Below are 20,678 nucleotides of genomic sequence, written 5' to 3' on the forward strand. Positions count from 1 at the left end.
ATAACAATCATGCAACAACCATTAAAAGCCTGTTTACAAGTGAATCTTTGTTGTTTTTGTTTTTAAAAGAAATAAACACGGAAGTGATGCATTTTCAGAGTTGATTTATTGGTGACCTACATCTGTCTGAAATATGTTTTACTTATTATTTGACAGGTCATAATAGCTCTTTTTTTATTCACTGTCATCTAAAAACAGAGTTAAAGAGATATAGTTCAAACAGACGGATATTTAGTGTAATCTTAAGCACTGTAGCCTTATGGATATGATACTTGCCAACAAGACATTAAATTATATAAATAAATTATATTTAATACAAAGAGAATACGGTGTATTATCTCCCTTATACAGTTTAATGTATGAATTATTTTTTGTTTAATGTTATTTTGTACTGTTATATTTGAAATATCATCAATAAAATAGGTATAGGTAAGCCATTTTTGGCTTCTAACCTGTCCTGCATAATTTTTCAACTTTGAATTTTTTTCCCCTGTATTTTCTATGCATGTATATGCAACTAAATTAAACTTTAAGCATTATGTCAGAAGGCCAAATTATATATTTCTAACAAAATTTTAGAGATTTGTTTTAAAATGATGCACAGTTTCTTCCCTTCTTAACAGTGTTAAGATTTACTGAGTGGCATGAAAAAATGTACATTTTGCAATAATGAACCTGAAATGTTATCACCTTTGTTTTGTAGTTGTTCACTGTCTATTCAATTTTGGACAGATTTGGAATGTGTTTTAAGGAATGCTGGTCACTTGGTGAAAATCAATCGTAAAAGTGTTAGTTTATTTTAAAATCAGTGTTAATTCATTGAATTTTATGATGAACCTCATGATCCTGCAAGGTAAGTTGCATATACACAACTTTCAACTTGCCAAATCATCCCCATATTTACAAGATTTTTTATTTTTTGCCTGATACTGTCTCTGGAACATGTGAATAATTTATCTATTATTTCCTTACCATTCAATGTAAGTCTGTCACTTGTCTTTCTGTCCATATGTGACTTCTACAGTGTTTTACGCTGTTCTATTTACCTTGTCTCAATAACGGAAAAATCCTGTACATGTGTCTTGTGGATTTTTAAATACAGAAGTGAAATGTTGTTTTGGATATAATTAACAATAAAAATAGTTTAAGTGAAAGTATGCAGGTGTTTTTTTTCAAGGAGGCCACTCATTTGACCTCAGCTGCATTTATTCTTGGGACAATGTGCGAGAATATAATGTACTAAATGTGTGCAAAGGAATGTAAATTAGGGCTGCCTTGTTTTTGATTGATCTCCAAAACTTGTGAAAAATGGCCATCACAATTTCCTTGTGTCCGATGTGGCTTAAAATTTCTTGATTTGTACGAACAATGGCCCAAATTTCTAAGTAATTCAGATGATGAACACAACAGAGAAATAAAATAAAACACCCTCATCATTAATAATGTGGGATAAGTTTTTTTTCCAACACATTTGCTTGAAAATGACAGTGGATTATCAAAGTAGTTGCAGATTAATTTTCTGTCAGTCAACTAATCATTTACACTTAAACGTGATCATTATTTGAATGTAGATATTCACTCATACAGTTCATTTAACCACAAGAATCTTTATTATGTTTGTATGTGAATTCCAGAGTACAAATATTTTGCTTTTTAAAAATGAAAACATAAATCAAAAACACAGTAGAAAAAAAAAAGGTTATCATATCAACCTGAGAGAGGAACAAAAAGTCAAAACATTACCTGGACATAATAACGTGGCTGAAAATCAAAATATGATCACCATAGGTCTGCTACATATATGCCGCTTGTGTTCTGCCAAAAATGCAGTGTCATCATAGCACAATGACGTTTCTAATTGACGACCAGAATCAAACTTTTGTATTTTGATACATTAAACACTAACAGTAGAAATACACCATTATTGTAAAAAAAAAAGAAAATTCACTACTTTTACAACAAATCCCTATTAAAAAAAAATCAGAAGACCCAATATATCAACGTGTATGTCCGCCTGAAGATGAAAATGTCTTAACCTTAATGCTATTTCCTATTCTCATGTCACACACTATTCTCGGCTTGCAAAAACACCTTATGCATGGAGACAACAAGCATTCCTGTGAGCTAGCTAGTTAGAAGTGTCATTGTGATTCAAAGTTTCAAACATACATGAAGACATCTCTAAGGAAACTGCTACTAGTAGCACCAAAGAAGACATGATCAAACATTTTACGGTTATCACAATCATATGATATATGTATAGGACCTCAAACCAAACTACTAACTAAGTATAGAGGAAGGAAAGGGCTGGAAAGAGTGGTGACGGGACAAGAGGACAGCATATAACAAATCAGAAAACATTTTAAGCGCGTTCCCCACGGATACGACGTGCCAGCTGGATGTCTTTGGGCATGATAGTGACACGCTTGGCGTGGATGGCGCACAGGTTGGTGTCCTCAAACAGACCCACCAGGTAGGCCTCGCTGGCCTCCTGCAGAGGGCAGAGACAGAACAGTGATTTTTAGTGGGAATGAAGGAACATGGTTTACGTTTAACCCTTTGAAACCTGGAGTAATATCACTTTTGTCGTGCTGCTCTCAGACACTTTTTGCAAATATTTAAACTATATTTAAAATTGGTCACTATCTTTCAAAAGCATGGGAGAAAAGGAAATGAGGAACTTGATGAGAAATGTTCCAAAAATTCCAAAAAAAATGTAGATTCAGAAAAATCAGTAAAAAAAATAGGGAAAATAAAGAGATAGGGAAAACTGTATTTATGTTTAATATTCTTATATTCTAAAAATATGTAACATCGTTATTTTTCTGTTTTTATAGTTGTTTTTAAACAAATTTTTACTTTTTTTATTTACTTATTTTTACAAATTTTCTTGCTTTTTTTTTTTTTTTCTTTTTTATTAATTTCTTGCAAATTTCTTGGGGTATTTCTTACTTTGTTGCTCATTTCTAATTTTTTTTTTTTTTTTACATTTTTTTCTTTTCTTATTTTCTACTTTTCTTGTTTTTTTTATTGTTGTTTGCTTTGTTTTGTTTTTACTAATTTCCTGCATTTTTTGGGGGTAGTTTCTTCTTTTGTTGCTCATTGCCTTCTTCCCATGTTTTTGAAGGAATCAAGCCACTTTGCTCCGGTTTCTGGGGGTTAATCATGTTCTTAACAGTGGGAGCTACTGACCTGCAGAGCACCGATGGCTGCACTCTGGAAACGCAGATCGGTCTTGAAGTCCTGGGCGATTTCTCTCACCAGGCGCTGGAAGGGCAGCTTGCGGATCAGCAGCTCAGTGGACTTCTGGTAACGACGGATCTCACGCAGAGCCACAGTACCGGGCCTGGAGAGGAGAGGAAAAAATTAACATACAAAATTTGAGGTGGGAGGCGTGTTTTTGCACAAACCTTCTTACATCCTTTCACAGAACTCTTAGTCTTGTGGACTATTCTTATCTTTACCTTGCAACTGTGTATGCTGCTGATAAGGCAATGGAATTTTTGAATTCGGGTCTATTCTACACGTAGCAGTCTGACAGGATATCACATCAGCTCCACTCAGAGATATTTTTTAATGTTCTTCATGTAAAGTCAAAATGCACATAGCACTGTGTTATTCACATATGCACATTTTGCAAAATTAACTGCTAAATATCTACACTTGATGTTTGCAATAATGTGCCACTCAGCCTATCTAATTATTACTTTATCTTGCTTTTATTTTTCACTGCTTATAATCAATCACTCGGGTGTAATATCAGTATTGTTAAACTGACCAATATTCATACTTCCATTAGTCAATAATGTTAAATCAGCCATTCAGTCTGTCTCTTTATTATATTTTTCTTCTTTTTGATGCTTCCTTATTGTATTGCTTTGTGTTTTTATACTGTTTGCTTATTATACTGCTTGTGTTGTACAGTTTACTTATTTTACGCTCTCATATGTTACTTTGTATTTTATTTTTTTATACTGATTACTATTTGCACTATCCCTTTGCTGCTGTAATGTTGTAAATTTCCCCGCTGGGGGCGAATAAAGGATTATCTTATCTTCTTTTAAAACTGTGGTGTCCCTTGCATTGTGTTTTTCCAGCATACCAGAAGAATGATGGGAGCTCTCACCTGTAACCAACTATGAACTATACAAAGCAAAACACCTGCAGTTGGTTTAGAGAGAGTTTACAATCTAGGGTTCGAGAATTTGTTGTACTTTCATGTTTTTTTCTCCATATCATTTTGTCCCCATAATTTAAAGACATTATTTAGGATTTCTGTCTGGCCTAACACAGAGTGCAGACACTTTTCCAGGCTGATCTCACCTGTAACGATGGGGCTTCTTGACGCCACCAGTGGAAGGGGCGCTCTTGCGAGCAGCCTTTGTGGCCAGCTGTTTACGTGGGGCTTTGCCTCCAGTGGACTTACGGGCAGTCTGCTTGGTACGGGCCATGGCTACTAAAGGTCACCTGAGGGGACAAGACAAAGGTTGCTTTAGTAAAATTACTTAAATGCATTTTTAAGCACGTTAGACTAAATATCTTAAGGGTACAGGATGTGGAAGATAAAAATTGAATCTTACAATTTTTTTTTTCTTACTGAATTTAAAACTTTACATCAGCATTTAAAAACTCTGCTCTTCAATAAGAGGGTGTTTCAAAAATAATCAGCATCAGGGGCCTCTTTTTTCAGATTATATCGAAGGCAGCTTATGTAATGACTGTGATAAAAAGGACAGCGAAGGCATCCAATCATAGCAGAGCTCTTTATCATGTCAACCAATCACCGTCTTTAAACGAGCCTGTAAGGCGGGATGTTGTGATCATCTCCACCAATCACAGCCCGATTATAGCCCGACGAACCCCGCCCCTTGCGCATTGAACGTGGGTTCGCTCGTTTCTTCGTCAGGTGCTCCCCGGCTGCGCACGAGCCTTGATTTTTTATTCAGAATGAGCTATTTTGAAGGAAATGCAGTCGGCCCCGCCCGCGCCGGCTGCCCCGTCTCCGCAAACGAGCACACCTAAAGATGATGGCTGGCTGCTGGCTAGAAGAATGTAAACGGGAAGGAAAAATCGTTGTAGCAAACGAAGAGGGTGATGATAAAAACGACGGAAGAATATAAAAACCACGGCGTGAAAGTGGAATATACTTTTTGGGGACGACACTAGACATGTCAGCGGATCAACTGATGAACAATATTTTGTCAGATGACCCCTCACTTTAGGCGCATTTCCGAGTCAAATTTGACCAGATCACAAGTGCTTTTTAGGTCCCCGACTCCCCGAGCAGGCAGATAATAGCTCGACTGCTCTGCGTTTTCTTTTTCACCAAAAATAAACGAAAAAACACGACCATCCGTGAACTAACATGACATTATGTGATAGATTGGAGTTTTAATAAAATGATGATACTCACCTTTGAAAAGTTAGTGAAAGATTGCAGCTCGAAAATGGGAATGTATTCTTGAGTGTCTAAAGCGTTGTTCTCGCTATAAAATGAAGGGAGGAAAAAAAGGAAAAAGAACATAGGAAAGCAACAGGAGACACGTTTCCCATGATGCATCTGGGACAAACATATTACATACATGCTGCAACATGATAAACAATTGCACAACCACAATCAGGTGCAATGTCAACAAGTTTTTGTAAATACTAATTATTGACACTTTTAATAGTTTAGATTAATAGTTTTTTATTAAATGTATTTTACCTGGTCAGAAAAAGGCAGCTAAAGCACTACTAATATTCGTGAGAGAATTTAAACTGAGTGACATTCAAATATCCTGACTTTTAACACTATATTCAGTTCTAACTTTATTTTTTATGTAATTTATATAAAAATATAATTTAAAACCACCACAGTAGTCTTCATTTATCGGAGTATCACGCAAAACATGTTAATAAACTCACTCTGTGTATTTATTATTGCAAATAATTAACAGAGCTTTATGAAATATAAAGTAAAATAAAAAATAAACAAGTTTAAACTTTTATTAACATCAAGCCAGATATTATAGTATTTACACTATCAGTCCTGCGGGTGGCGCTGCAGCGTCCTGTCAGTCCTCCACCACAAAAGAAGAAGAAGGAGCGTGTTTCCACAGTGAGCCAATATGGCGGCGGCCAGGAGGTTGAAACGCGTGGTGGCTTCACAGCCCGGTTTTCTTAATTTAAAGTCCTCTTTAGACGGTGCAGGTTTGGGTAGCAGTCGGAGAAAACGTGTGAACAAGAATAAGAAAAAGAACTGGAACAAATTCAGCGACATTAACGATGTAGACGAGTTTTTAGAAGACGTCAGACACCAGGAGAGGACCACAGGGTGAGTTTGGTTAGCCGTATGTGGAGAAGAAGAACAGTGTGATATCGGTAATTTACGTTAAAATAAAACTCTAAAAACGTCCACCAGTAAGTTACCTCCCGTACAGGACATTTTGTGGATGTTTTCCGGTTTTTTCCCCTTGTTTGTCGTCGTCTCTCCAACATACGGGCATTCCTGTCGATGATATTTAAAAGGCTGCCTACATCTTTAACATTTAGATTAGTCAGACCTGTTGAATGGCGTCTTGTTGTTATTTTAAAAATATCTCTACCTCATTAACTGTCACAAATTGAGGTGTCTCTATAAAATAAGTCTAGTAGTAAACTACTGCTAAAGCTGCCAATGCACGTTTTGTTTATCAGGCCTGTGGAGATTCACATTGATTTTCCAACACATTTTAATTATAAAGGAATTTAAACATCTGCATATTTGTTCCCAAATATGGGTATTTGCAACGTCTCTGTCTTTTAGACCTTTGTAAATCGCTGTTGACCCATGTTTGTGGCTGAAAAATGACTCTTAGATATCTTTTATAATAGATAAAACATGATAAAGTGTCCTTTTGGGTGCCCTTACAATGAACAAAATGTTATGCAGTGTTATAGACAGCGACCAGCCAAAACATTAAAACAACTGGGGTGCCCAGAACCTCAGTGGGTACAGTGGTCACCCACTCACCTAGACACAGAGGCAATGGATCCTGCGGAAAACCTGTTTTTAACTGAGTTAGGCTAGTTTTAACTGTAACACACTATGTTACTTTTAATTCCTTTCCTGTATAAATAAAATGAAAATGAATTATGTCCTTGCTGCAGCGGCTGAGGATTTGAATCCAGCCCACAGCCCTCTGCTGCATGTCATCCCCCCTCTCTCTCTCTCTCTCTCTCTCTCTCTCTCGCTCCCCCTTTCACGCTTAAAATCTTTAAAAAAAAAAAACAGCTGACAAATGGGGTAAGCTACTGATCATCTTGTGACAATGCCCTGACATCCATGTGGCTGCCACTTGATGCACTCCACTCATCTAAACACTGTTGCAGACAAATACACCCCGTTCAATGGGAACAGCACTCAACAGCAGCAGTGGCCCTACAGCAGGACAGTACACAATACCACACCGCATGAGCTGCTGAGGATTGGCTTGAGGAAGGTGACAAAGTGCTCAAGGGAGTGACCTGTCCTCAAAATTGCCCAGATGCCAATCTGATCGAGCATCTGTGGGATGTTCCTTTATCCCAGAGGTACCCCCGAACCATGGTGGGGCATTGTTGGATTGCGCTTGGCTCTGACCACCGGGGCATCAGCGGCAGATCTCATGAGTCCTGTGGGTTGCGAGGTGGTGTACCAGCACCTCTCATGGATGCGTGATTAGATTGCGATCGGGGGAATTTTAAGGACAAGTCAACATCTTTAGTTCATGTCATGTTCCTCGGTCCTGAGCAGTTTTTGTGGTGTGGCACATTGTCTGCCGAGACGGCCATTGCCATGAGGGGGAGTGCTTGGTCTGTACTAGTGTTTGGGTGAGTGGAGCATGTCAGGTGGCACCCACATAAATGCTAAGACCCGAGGATTCCAGCAGAACATTGCTTTGTAACTGGATGATCAGTGTTACTTGCTTTATCTGTCAGCGGTTTTCGTGTTGTGGCTGATCGGTGTAGGCTGCCCTTCATGCCAAAAACAACTTGTGTGTGCTGGTGCTCAATCACATGCAGCAAGTGCCCTTTGTATTTGTTTATTTTGCCCAGTCTGAATCCATCCACCACTTTCTGATGCCAATTTTCTTTTTTTCCCCTCTCTTTTTGTCTGACGTTTCATTCAATAAATGGTGAACCATTTCCTTGGAGGAAATGGCTCAACAGATTATTTGATGATGAAAATAAATGTTAGTTGTCAGTGGGTCTTTGGAAAAAAACAGTGTCTTCAATTGTAAATCAAAATGTGACTGTGTTTCAGAGGTCTGCTGTCTGAGAAGTCAGATGACAGTTTGTTCTTTTTGGATGTTGGACAACCAAAGAAACCTGAACCGAAGGGTAAATATGCAATTTCACAACTAGATAGGAATTTCCTTGGGCCTACAGTTGGGTCATGGTTTTCTCAGAGCACCTGACTTGTGTATGTAAATGTGTTCATGATCCTGATTAAATCTATATTTCTCTTGAAGCAGAGGAACCTGTCAAGGGGAAGAAGAGGAAAGGGAAAGCGTCACGTCCTCTGAGGATAGACCTGATCCTGCAGCATGACTCCCTCGTTCCACCAGCAAAAGAGTTAGTATCCATCACTTTGTACATTGTTAAAACCTCAAGTGCTATTTTTAGGTTTAGATTCAGTTCTTAGGAATGCTGCAGCATGTGTAAATCAGGCAGCTCAGTAGTTCTGTATGTGAGAACAGTGGTATTGTGTAAATAATGTAACTTAATCTATGTTGGACAAGCTGAATTAAACAGCTGGTTCTAAAATTTGTGGTCTTGTTAGATAACACAATTTATAGTGCAGACTGTCAATGTGACACCTTTATCTGTTAAAGCAGATGATTTTAAAACACATGTATTTAAATATTAGCCTTGCATGTAATTACTTAAATGTTTGAGGACTGTGTGTGTCCCGTGATGATCTCATCCTTGCGCTCCCAGTATTTCCTTCATGGGAATGTGAAGACAACAGACAGGAGCTCAGGAGACTGTTGTGTGAACAGTGTCCTGGGATCTGAGGATATGCAAACACACATCATGAAGTGTCAAATCAAACAGGCCTAAATATTTTCAACTGCATCATGTCTCATGTTACCTGTCATCTTTACCTCCAACCAATCATCTTTACCTCCAACCAATCATCTCTCTGCCTTCCCCCCCAGCGTGCTGGCCTACCAGCAACCTAATGCCAAGAAACTTCGTCGCATTGCCCAGAAGGCCGAGCAGCTGGCAGCCAAAGGCGTGGTGCCACGGAGGCAGAAACAGCTGCTCAACAGACGGCCGGTCAACAGGACGGCCAAGAAGGCCGTGACAGAGGCCAACAACAACCCAGAAAGAGAATACTATGACATATGGGGGCAAGAGTGTGAGTGCTCTTTGTGTGTGTATGGCGTGTGTGTGTGTGTGTGTGTGTGTGTGTGTGTGTGTGTGTGTGTGTGTGTGTGTGTGTGTGTGTGTGTGTCCAGTGATGATCTCATCCTTGCGCTCCCAGTATTTCCTTCACGGGAATGTGAAGACATACATGGAGCTCAGGTGACTGTTGTGTGAACAGTCATCTGGGATCTGAGGATACAAGTGTAAAAGTAGAGATATGGAATAGGAATATTAGTAATGAATAGATTTTTAGTCATTCATAAGAACTGTATAAATAGCATTAACCTAAAATGTGCAACGTTGTGTGCATCTCTTGAACAGTACGTTCACAGACAGATGTGGACCCTGTGAAAATGGATGCCAACTTAATGATTTCTTAAGCTAAACTAAGCCTCTTGTCGCTGCCAGCTGATGGTGATCAGGGGAATTGAAGGGGGAAACCACTAGACTTTTATTTTACTGTCTGAACTGGTAAATGCTGGCCTATTTGGAGTGTTTATTGCAATACATGGGGGCTGATGTACCCTTGTGAAATGTTTATTTAGGTTACCTTAACTAAATGAAGAAGTTGAAGGGGGAGATGTGTTACTGTAATCTGTCACCATCTTTGTTTTTAAAAAGCTCAGTCTTTCTGATGGCCGCACAACCCATTTAAAAATGTGTACTCCTGCACTTGTGTTTGCTGTCAAATCCTCATGAACACACATAAATGCTTATATTTGAAACTGGGGCGGCAGTAGCTCAGTCCATAGGGACTTGGGTTGGGAACCGGAGGGTCGCCTGTTCGAGTCCCCGTCCGGACCAAATATGGAGCGTGGACTGGTGGCTGGAGAGGTGCCAGTTCACCTCCTGGGCACTGCCGAGGTGCCCTTGAGCAAGGCACCGAACCCCCCATCCGCTCGGGGCGCCTGACCAAAGGGCAGCCCCCTCACTCTGACATCTCTCCACTTTGTGCATGTATATGTATAGGTCCTGTTTGTGCATGTGTGTGTCTTTCAGATCTGTGTGTAATTGACAAGCAAGAGTGAAAACATTGAATTTCCTCTCAGGGGGATTAATAAAGTAAATAAACTTAAACTTAAACTTACTTTTTCTTGTTAATGCAGCCAAAGAAACAGCCGACCCCTGGTACCTTCAGCAGACGCGCAAGAAGCTTGTCAAGGTGAGAACAAGTGTTTGTTTTTGTGAGAGATTTAAGTGATGGGTTAAAAACTCTTCCACAGTTAGATTATATCTAATGAGCTGTTGTCAGGGGACTCATATGTGTGAAGGTTTGAGTCTGACCAATGTGGCTGCATCTCTGTTTTGTCAGCGTCCAGAGAAGTTGAATGAGAAGCCGTCTGTGCTTCCCGCTGTGGAGGTGATCGCTCCTGGAGGATCCTACAACCCAGACTTCTTCTCCCACCAGGTGAGGAACAACTCTGCAGCCTACTGACTCACTAATGGCTGCAAATGTTCTACCTTTTTTTGTTTGTTTTTTTTAACATATTTTTACATATGTCGTAATGTTTTGTTGAATTTATCCAGTACAAAGGCAGTTCATTTGTGCAGATATCTGTTCTGATAAAAAGTTAAAATCAAAATTTCCATCAGAATATGTTGTTCAAGGTTACTCTTGTTGTAATGTCCTGCCCTGACTGACCATTAATCTCTCTCTCTCTCTCTCTCTCTCTCTCTCTCTCTCTCTCTCTCTCTCTCTCTCTCTCTCTCTCTCTCTCTCTTTCTGTGTGTGTGTGTGTGTGTGTGTGTGTGTGTGTGTGTGTGTGTGTGTGAACACAGGCCTTGCTGCAGGAGGCTCATGAGGTGGAAGTCAAGAAACACAAAGAGGAGGAAAAGATCGAGAGACAGCTGGCCGTCAACAAAGAACACATAGCAACAGAGGTGCACACGATTATTCCTGCTCATCCATCATCTTCTGTTTATTCTTAATGTTGTGAAAGTTAAGGTGTTTTATTTTGTCTAACCTGTGTTTGTGTTCTGCAGGAGACAATCTTCAACGAGCAGGTTGAAGGCTTGGTGGAAGAAGAGAATGAAGAAGAAGAAGCAGCAGCTGCTCCTAATGATGAAGAGGAGGGTGTGCCAGTGGGAGCCATCTCACTGGCAGAGAAGAAGACTGAGAGACAGAGGAAGAAAGAGAAGGCGGAGAAAATTAAGGTACATGCCAGAGTATGGAGACCCGACCCGAGCCCGAGTTGTTGGAAAGAAATTACTATTTTTTTAAAATCTATGAATCATTTCAAGGTTTTTAATGTTTTTTTTTATGCAAGAATAGCCCAACATCTACTGGTTTTAGCTTCTCAGATGCAAGAATTTTTTTCAGACAGATACCTAAACTACTTAACCATTCAAAAACAATGTTGCAGCTTCTTAAAGAGTCAATTGTAACAGCTTCTGTCAAGCACTGTCAAAAAGTTACCATATTGTCGTTGCTCCACTCACCGTCTGACAGTCCACCTTAACGTTTCTCTTCCTCTTTCCATCCAGGAGCAACAGCGACAGGCGTACAGACAGCAGACTGACCGGCGGCAGCAGCTTTTCCAGCTGCGCTCCATAAAGTCCTCCATCAAAGAGCAGGAACAGAAAACTAAGGACAGACAGAAGCAGCGCAAGGCCAATCAGGAGGCCCAGAAAGCTCAACCCAGACGCCTCGGCAAACTCAAGTACACACCTTACTCTTTCCTCACACCTGCCTGCACGTTAGAGAGCTACTCAGTAATCCCACTTTTGTGAAGATGGAAAGGGACAGTTTAACAAAAGGTCAAAATTAATAGGGCAGAGGCCGAGATATCAAGACTGCCGTATGTGTGAGGCTCCATAAACACTGGATCCTACATTTCCCATAATGCAACTCATAGTTATTTTGTTGAGAACCTCTCTGACTCCTAAATGCTGCACCTCTTTCAAACTGCACAGCCTCAGTTTGTAATGCAGGCTTTCTATTAGAAATTTACTCACAGGTTGAATGTATAGGCTGAGATGTGTAAACCGATCTCTATTTTTACATGGACTGTTGCTCTGTCATTAACAGTCACATGGTTTCCTAAACCCCTAGCTATATCATCAGAAGGTGATGTTTCAGTTAAGTTTAAGCCCAGGTGCAGTGTCCTGTAGGAATCACTAAAGGCCACTAGAGGTCATCGTAGCTGAGGTTTAACTTAGACCTACTTTGGTTTAAGAGAGGAAGGTGAACATAACCTGAGCCAAATAAGACAGCCTTTTTATTCAGCACTATCAACATAAAACAGTTCTGCAAATAGTCTAAATGTATAAAACTGGCTGGACATTGAATTTTGAACAGTATGTGGTAACTGGATCTGAGGGGCCTTGCTTCAGAATAAGGTGTCAGGCAGTCCCCAATTATGACAGAGCCAAACCATGCAGGGCTTTAAAAGTAACTTCAGGAGTCTTAAACTGAACTCTATGGGAAGAGGTGTAATACAGCCAGGGGACGGAGAGATCAGGACAGACACTAGGGCCAGTTAGATAACAAAGTGCAATAATCAGGATTATTTTCCAGGGGTACATCTCATAATAGTTTGATGTTATGGCAATGGAATTTTAGATTTATATTTAAAGGTTGATTATGTAGAATGAGCAGAATACCGCCATCTAGTGTGTCTAGATCGTAGTCGCAACTACAAAAAATAATTCCAGCAGTCGGGTTGCCAGGTTCGATGCCAAGTGTGTGAAGCCATCAGCCTGCACCATGTCAAGTGATGAATCATACAGGGTAACGACTAATTTCGAGTAATCATTTCATTTTACAACAGTATTTAACATTAGCCTAGCTATAGGTCTATATATATATATATATATATATATATATATATATATATATATATATATATATATATATATATATATATATATATATATATATATGATGTTATGTGTGGTATTTATTCAGTTTTGGGAAATCACAATGTGTAGAAGGCATCAGTGGCTGCATGAAGCGGGCTCAAGCCCCCGTTCCGCTGTGGGCCGTGTCGGGTTGGCGACTACTTCATTTCTTACCACGCAGAGTGCACTGCAGACGCTAATGTTTGTGTCACTTTTTACCGAGTCAAAATCAAAGTAATGTCGGTACTTCCAAGCATTAAACGCTGCATGGTCCTGCTCTCTCCTGCACTCCATGTTATCTGTTGTTGATCTACACATGTCTGTTGTTTACCACTGACGTCGCACCGCTCATACCTGATTGTCATGAGACAGTCTCACATAATCACGGTTTATAAAGCAGTATCGCAGCCTGCTTGCAGTAAATCTATCTTGAAAAAGTAAATTGACCACAGTGCCGACAGGTAACATTAGCTAAGTTAGCAAGTGAGTTAGCTTACCGATCGAGGAGAAAAGTAGCCATTTCCGCGTGCGTTCTTATGCCGTGGGAATCCTTTATTTGAGTCCATCGAGCAAATGCTTTGCCAATATTAACTCTCGTCTTTGCCCTTCTCCGGTCACTCTGTTGCTGGGATGGATAACGCTCTAAAGCAGCTGCTGGACATGCAGACTCCATCATGCCGAGCATAGAGACCGTACTTGGCAACCGGCAATGCCCGGCCGCTATTGGCTGGTACGATGTAAACATGATGTGTAAACATCGTCGAACCCGTCAAAATTTATAAAATTATTTAATTCAGACAAAATATAATTTTTCAAGGAAATGCTATACTTTTACCTTTAAATTTAGTATATAAAGTTTTATTTAAAGTTTATAGCGTTTGGTGATTTAGCATTTAACCTTCATGTGAAAAACAAAATGTAAAATTGAAATTTAAAAAAAAAAAAAAAAAATTTAACTGCTGACGGACCACACAATTGCACAGACCAGTCCCAGTTTAGCACACAGTTGTTTTAAATGTTGTAAATTCTAGTTCAGTTGGACTCCTTCTAGCCTGCAGCTAAATTAGGTAGGTTTTTGTTGCCTTTTAGTTTGTTCTCCAGTGCCATTAAAAAAACACAAATTATATTTCAGGACTTCCACAGATCATTAGAAAGTCCTAAAAGGCACTGAATATATTGATCTAAAATAATGCTTTAATTTGTATTAAAATGTCTCCAATCAATCTTTCAAAAGTCTTAAACATGGGAAGTAGGGTTTGTGACATTGCACTGTAAAATTTCAAAATAATTTGCAACATCTATTTATAAAAAATAATGTCCAGAGTGCCTGTTGCATTAACGCACACAGATCAGGGTAGTAGAACCAAACGCCTGTGACAGAACAGTGCCAGGTATTTTTGAGTTCTGTTCTGCCCTTGCCTCCACCACGCATCTGCCATTTTTCATGTTGTTTTTTTTTGCTTCAGTTTTGGTTATTGTAAAATTGGTCGCAAATTTTATTCTAAGTGGTATTTGAAATCTTGACTCGAACTTGCCTTAGTGGCCGTACACATGCCGCATCTTAAACCGCCTATAAAACACAAGGTCAGGTGCTTGATCCTACTGTTGTGTCTTTTCTGTGCCAGCTTTCAAGAGCACGGTGGCAGGTTGTGCCTGAGGTTGCCAAGCAACCTTAAGATGCACTGTATTGTAGCCTACTTACCTGAAATCCAGAGTGCAGAGCTGATCTTCTCCCAGGCGCTGTGTGTGTGTGTGTTCATCACAGACTGATATTTACGGATGAAGGGAAAGATGTCTGTCGGCTGTGATTGGTCTTCATCTCATTACATGCGATGCGTTGTGCTGCGTTCCAAAAGTTAAACTCAGTTTATCTCAGGGCGCAGTCATCGCACCCGGAAAAATAGGAGCTCAGGAACCCATGGGTGCCGCTGGCGTTTGAGCGTGCCTGCTGCGTGTCTACATTCAAAACAATAGATTTGAGACTGCAACAAACACAAGATGTGTATGGCCCCTTAAACTGTAGGAACCCTGTATTTTCTGGTACTATTTTATGCATTATGTGGCTGGATCTGTTTGTTCATTCTGGGAACAGCTGTAAGATTTTTGGTCCTTATTTGCAGGTTCCAGCCTCAGGACATGGAGGTTCAGTTGAGTGACGAGCTGGCCGGCTCCCTGCGACAGCTCAAGGTACTTTACTAGTTTTTACAATGTTTGCTAACTCATCCACTGTGACCTTTGCCAGGGAGGACACAAAGTCTTATCTGTAATGAGTTTTGGTTCATTTAGTTGGTGTATTATCTTCAGCACTCTGTATTGTCTTATTCTAAGCTTTATCCTATTCTCTAATACTGCCACAGCCCACTTTTCCCTACGGGGATTGTTACAATTTCAAATGATCTAATTGCCAGTGGAAAATTCTCTCTTATCTGCTGCTATTATGTCTGTGAATAATACTAAAATCAGCCTTTATGGTGTGAATCGGGTTTTATAATTTGGGTGGGAATTGCGCATTGAGTCAAAGCAGAGTGACATTTGTCTCACATGGATTTGTCTGGGCTTGTCTCTCCCTCCTCTCGCCTCCTGTAATGCTGTGACTCTACAGCCAGAGGGCAGCGTCCTCAAGGACCGCTTCAAGAGTCTGCAGAAGAGGAACCTGATTGAACCAAGAGAAAGAGCCAAGTAAGGACCTCTGCTCTGCCTTCGCTCTTACGTAACATCTCCTCAAAGGCTCACAGTGATATACGCATTCATAAGGTGTGTATTGATTTTTAAAATGTGCGATCCCACTCTCTCACCCTTCTCTTAGGTTCAAGAGGAAGCACAAGCTGAAGTATGTGGAGAAGAGGGCTTTTAGAGAGATCACTTAGTGCCGGGCCACAGACCACAGGGACTGAGCACAAGAAGCTGGCAAGCATTTCAAAGCCACAACATAATGGAACTGTGTATATATACGCCTTAATGACCGCTGAGGGCCCGTTTGACCCTTTTAGGTGATTTCTAACTGCTAACAATTTAATATGTCACATCAATGATATAAACTGAGCTGAAAAGTGTTGGATGTCAGTGTGGTGCATTTCTCCAGTGTATGTCATGCATGTTTAATATCACTTTTCACACATAGCGTTTTAGTGTGCGTTGCGTAATGTAGCCCCTATCAGGAAAAGGTTGTCTGAGGGTTTATAGTGTGCAGCTGGGTCTGCTGAGGCCAAGTGTCACTGTGTCACTACTCTGCTCATACATGAGACGTTCAGCTTAGGTTAATAACGTGGTCAGACACATGAAATGTTACTATCTACTGCAAGGATATTGGTCAGGCTTTTATCGGCTGTCAGTGCGGCTGATATTTCTCAAGATTACTTAATTTTAATCATGTATACTGTGTAATATATCCTATGTTTCTTGGTGTGTCACATAAGGAGGCTGTTTTTCAAGTGATTATAACCATTTCTGTGTACGTGCGTTCGATGTCGTGACAACCAGATTAACATGAAGCAAAAAGTACTGGACAGTGATTAAAAAGTTTAGAGTAGACATAACAGAAATGAAAAAAATGCGTATTTTTATCCCTATAATTAGATAACTCAATTAAGTGGAGTTAATTTGAAGTAGATTAATGACTTTTTTTTTATCGTAGGTAGAAAAAAAAAAACAGACAGATGGGCTTGAGGAAGTTGGCATGTGATAATTGATTCCATCCCGCTGGCTTTAAAACCATAATTGCCTTCAGTGTCCTGCTGGTGTGAACACACACACACATACACACACACACTCCCATGGTGCCTGGAGCTACGCCAAAGCTTATCCGATGATCAGCGTGCAAATGTAATCTTTTACCTTCAGAATCTGCAGGAGCCCCCACCCATCCTCCCACCCACCTAGCCACCTCAATCAGTTGATCTCCCTCCTCTCCTCGTCACAAGACAAAGTGTGCAGTGAACCCTGGAGCACCTCCCGTTTCAGCGGCTTATCAATGTTTTAATGCCAACTACCCGCTGATGAATTAACCTGCAGCCTCATAAAACCAGTTTGTCCCTAAGGAACCTCATTCATTACTTTCCTACTTAAAGGATTTAGTGCAGAATATACATGACGGTGAGGCTATCATCAGCCCTTTACAACAGCCACCACACTATTTTATAGTAAATGAAGTAATAATGAGACACTATTCGTATTATTGACTCAAACTCACTGGAAGTCCAGTAATGTACCCTTGGATAAAATATGTATTTTTGTAAATTTGTAACCACCAATACCAGCTCACTTTTATGGATGTCTGCTTTCCATTTCCTTATCTCTGCACAATCTCTGCAGGCCCCAGATGTCAGATTGATGTCAGACAGATGTTAGACTCCTGCGTCAGACAGACGTTACATTTTGATGGGAATGAAAATCATGTAAATGTCTCATGACGTTAGAATTTCATGTTTTGCAGACATTGGGTATCATTCATTAAAAGTGAGCAGAATGAATTTGTGTGTAAACTGTTGGCAGAAGGAAATGTTCGTAGTTACTAACAAAATCTACACCTGCTTCTGGCTGCTCGTAGTGTCTGTGTAAATAAGACATTGCACATACGTCATTGCCCTCTTTACGCACTGCATCCCCAAACTGCATGTCATTTTGTTTAATTATCAGAGAATATCAACACCTGTCATCAGCATTTACATCAGTTGACGTTGTCCTGACACTGAATTTTGGTCACCTGACCTTGCAATCTAAATTTAACCAAATATCAACGTGTTGGCAAGCTGGGATGGGCCTTATACAAAAAGAAATAACCACAAAATCTTCATTATGTGGCAAGTAACTGCAATTCTATGTGATACCATGATAAAATGTGTTATGTTCATATTTGTGCTTTGTGACAGGATAAAGCCACAGCTGTGCCAGCAGATCAGAGGCTTTACTTGCTAACGTTGGCATGATAGCATGCTCACAGTAACAAAGCAAACACTGATGTTTAACAAATATAATATTCACCATCTTAGTTTAGCTTGTTGCATACTAACGTGTTGATAAAAGGAAAAAAAGGACTGACTAAGGCTCATGGAAATATTGTTAGCATTCAGATATTTGATCCTAAACCAAAGCATTGGGACAAATATAAATCTTAACATGATGACAACAAATGAAAAGTCAGGGGATCATGAAAACCAGTAGAGTCCATCCTCTGGATCCTGACGCTAAGTCTGTGCAAGATTTAATGACAATCCAATCAATAGTTGAGATATTTTCAGTCTGGCCTAAATCCGTCAGCTGAACATTCAGTAATAATTCAGAAATTATATATTTTGAGAGTTCTCAAGAAGAACAGAAATTGACTTTATATCTTTCAAGGATATCAGGAGTTTAGAGAAATATGTTAGTGTCTTCTGTATGCTCATGCCAGACGGAGGCAGACTGCACCCAGCTCCCCCCCTTCCCTACTCTCTTCACGTGTGAGACACGGTGCTGCCAGATTGTCTTGGCATGGGGTAGGAAGGTGTGTGTGTGTGTGTGTGTGTGTGTGTGTGTGTGTGTGTGTGTGTGTGTGTGTGTGTGTGTGTGTGTGTGTGTGCAGTCACTCCTTACCTCCTTAAGAATAGATTACTACTCTTCCAGTCTTTGGGATCCTGGGAGTGACAGAGAAGCCATTAAAACACTTAGCCACACTGCATGGAGATGATGCTCTGTGTGTGTGTGTGTTTGAGTATTGTCATGTGATCTAATGCTTGTTTGCTGCAAAGTGACGTGCATTTGCCTGGCGGCCCAGTGCTCCCCTGCCTGTCTCTCACAGATGCTTTAGTTGGGCACAGGTAGAGGCACATGGTCTCACTGAAGTTTGGGCTGCAAGTTAGCTGAGGTCACATCCCAGCATGGTTCACCTTAAAGGGGACATTCATACATAAAAATAAGACGATGGGTATGAAAATAGTCTACAACAGATTTTTTTAGCCACCCAGGGGCAGTGGGAAAGAAAAAAAAGGAGTGTCTGTTTGCGCCTGTGTGAGAATAGGCACAGTGCAGCTATGAGACTATTTACACCCATACCTATGATGAGTTATGATGGATCCCATTGTGTGCTGTGACGCCCAGTACTCATCACCTTGACGTTCTGAGGTTGGAGGTTAGGGCAATGAGTTCGTGGTTAGGGCTAACACTATCCAATCTTGGATATTCTCTGAGAATAAAGTGGTGAATTTTCGAGAGAAATCTGACAAATGTACTCCCAGAAGGTCAGGTGACTTGGTATAGAAAGTGACAACCTACAGAGGGAGTAAGACATAGTGGATGAATGGACCAAACACAGGACTTTCTCCAGGAGACTGGGGTTTGTGTCTTGTGTGACTCTTTCCTGGGATCTCATTTATAAAACAGTGCGTACGATCCATACTTAAAATGTACATACAGATGGGGTGCTCACTAGCTCACCTGGTAGAGCAGGCTTTGTTCAAAGGCTGTGTCTTTGCCGCAGCGGCTGCAGGTTCAAGGTCCTTTGCTGCATGTTATCCCCCACCTCTCCCCCTTTCATGCTATAGCTGTCCTGTCAAATAAAGGCAAAAAGCCCCCCAAAATATCTAAAATATATGTATAATGTATACATATGGACAAGAGCCAAAACATATTCGACAATTTCTACAATCAGGCTTCTACTTTACCATCTGCGTGGCCAATTTCCCGTCTTCAAAATGTTCCTAAGCATGGGTCAAAGCTTCTCCCATCAAGTCTAGTTTTATAGATCACAACATTTCCATGGGAGGTGGCATGCGCCTCTTACAAGCCTCGTTTTGTGTGTACACATGTTTATAAATGAAACATATTTCGATGTTGTGAGGACACTCAGTAATACATACACCTGGGTGTATACAGCATTGTTGGTGACTGACACCTGGGTGCTAACAGTATCTGTCAAAACAACCTGTTGACATAACATATAGATATTATCACCATATGTTAACTTAGTAGATTTAGACATCCAGCAGACACAAAACGGCACTGATCTGTAGTAATTCACCTGGTGAATACAATTAACCAGCTGTTGGCAGATTGGCTGCAAAAGCGCCTTCGCTGGCTGTTACAGTGAAAATAAAATTCCAATATTAACACTTAATACAAATGATTAAGCTAATGTTGTAGCAGCTATAGTCTGTGTGCGGTTTCACTTGGTAACCAACTGCAACAAGTAGCCTACGTACCTCCTGTCAAAGTTTACATGAATGCAGAATTAGTCGAATTCACTCCCCTTTAACCAAACTGTTGCACCACTGAAATCATTATTTGTATCTGAGTTTCTTCTACAAGTTGTGTTCTGCTCCTCCCTCCCCCTGTGCACCTGTTTGGAAATAGATGGCAGAGTATTTCTTTGTTTGTTTCTGAGCTTTTTGGTCTCCACTAACTCCTGAGGGAAATAGCTGACTCTTAAGTCACTAAATGCTCCGCTATATTCCCCAGTTAGTCTGCGTGCCGTTTAGTGTTACGCAGGT

The 20,678-nt window shown here is 40.3% G+C and overlaps 2 protein-coding genes across 3 annotated transcripts; one reads left to right on the forward strand and one right to left on the reverse strand.

Moving 5' to 3' along the window:
- Positions 1-1,591: 1,591 nt before the first annotated feature.
- Positions 1,592-5,548, reverse strand: LOC117259675 (histone H3.3A). Its single transcript, XM_033631271.2, has 4 exons — positions 5,414-5,548; positions 4,324-4,467; positions 3,193-3,346; positions 1,592-2,491 (listed from the first exon to the last, which is right to left on the reverse strand). Exons 2-4 carry the CDS (start codon positions 4,449-4,451, stop codon positions 2,363-2,365), a joined length of 411 nt encoding a protein of 136 aa, XP_033487162.1. The 5' UTR covers positions 4,452-4,467; positions 5,414-5,548; the 3' UTR covers positions 1,592-2,362.
- Positions 5,549-6,078: 530 nt separating this feature from the next.
- nop53 (NOP53 ribosome biogenesis factor) lies at positions 6,079-16,268 on the forward strand. 2 transcript variants are annotated; one of them, XM_033631270.2, is made up of 12 exons: positions 6,079-6,316; positions 8,267-8,343; positions 8,478-8,577; positions 9,165-9,367; positions 10,482-10,537; positions 10,688-10,783; positions 11,155-11,256; positions 11,359-11,529; positions 11,860-12,035; positions 15,336-15,402; positions 15,818-15,894; positions 16,022-16,268. In XM_033631270.2, the coding sequence occupies exons 1-12, from the start codon at positions 6,111-6,113 to the stop codon at positions 16,080-16,082; spliced, it is 1,392 nt and encodes a 463-aa protein (XP_033487161.1). In that variant the 5' UTR covers positions 6,079-6,110; the 3' UTR covers positions 16,083-16,268. The 2 variants fall into 2 exon arrangements, with proteins under 2 accessions (XP_033487161.1, XP_033487160.1); XM_033631269.2 differs by having other exon boundaries at positions 6,080-6,316; positions 8,475-8,577.
- The last annotated feature ends 4,410 nt before the right edge of the window (positions 16,269-20,678 follow it).

Source organism: Epinephelus lanceolatus, chromosome 4 (assembly GCF_041903045.1).
Source record: "Epinephelus lanceolatus isolate andai-2023 chromosome 4, ASM4190304v1, whole genome shotgun sequence".
Classification (NCBI taxonomy): domain Eukaryota; kingdom Metazoa; phylum Chordata; class Actinopteri; order Perciformes; family Serranidae; genus Epinephelus; species Epinephelus lanceolatus.

Excerpts from the sequence above, each read along its gene's own strand:
- LOC117259675 (XM_033631271.2), bottom strand. The coding sequence starts at position 4,451 with ATGGCCCGTACCAAGCAGACTGCCCGTAAGTCCACTGGAGGCAAAGCC. Across the intron at positions 3,347-4,323 it reads AAGAAGCCCCATCGTTACAG|GCCCGGTACTGTGGCTCTGC; the intron begins GTGAGATCAGCC and ends TCTCCTCTCCAG. Across the intron at positions 2,492-3,192 it reads CAGCCATCGGTGCTCTGCAG|GAGGCCAGCGAGGCCTACCT; the intron begins GTCAGTAGCTCC and ends TGCCCTCTGCAG.
- nop53 (XM_033631269.2), top strand. The coding sequence starts at position 6,111 with ATGGCGGCGGCCAGGAGGTTGAAACGCGTGGTGGCTTCACAGCCCGGT. Across the intron at positions 9,368-10,481 it reads TGACATATGGGGGCAAGAGT|CCAAAGAAACAGCCGACCCC; the intron begins GTGAGTGCTCTT and ends TTGTTAATGCAG. Across the intron at positions 10,784-11,154 it reads CAGACTTCTTCTCCCACCAG|GCCTTGCTGCAGGAGGCTCA; the intron begins GTGAGGAACAAC and ends GTGTGAACACAG.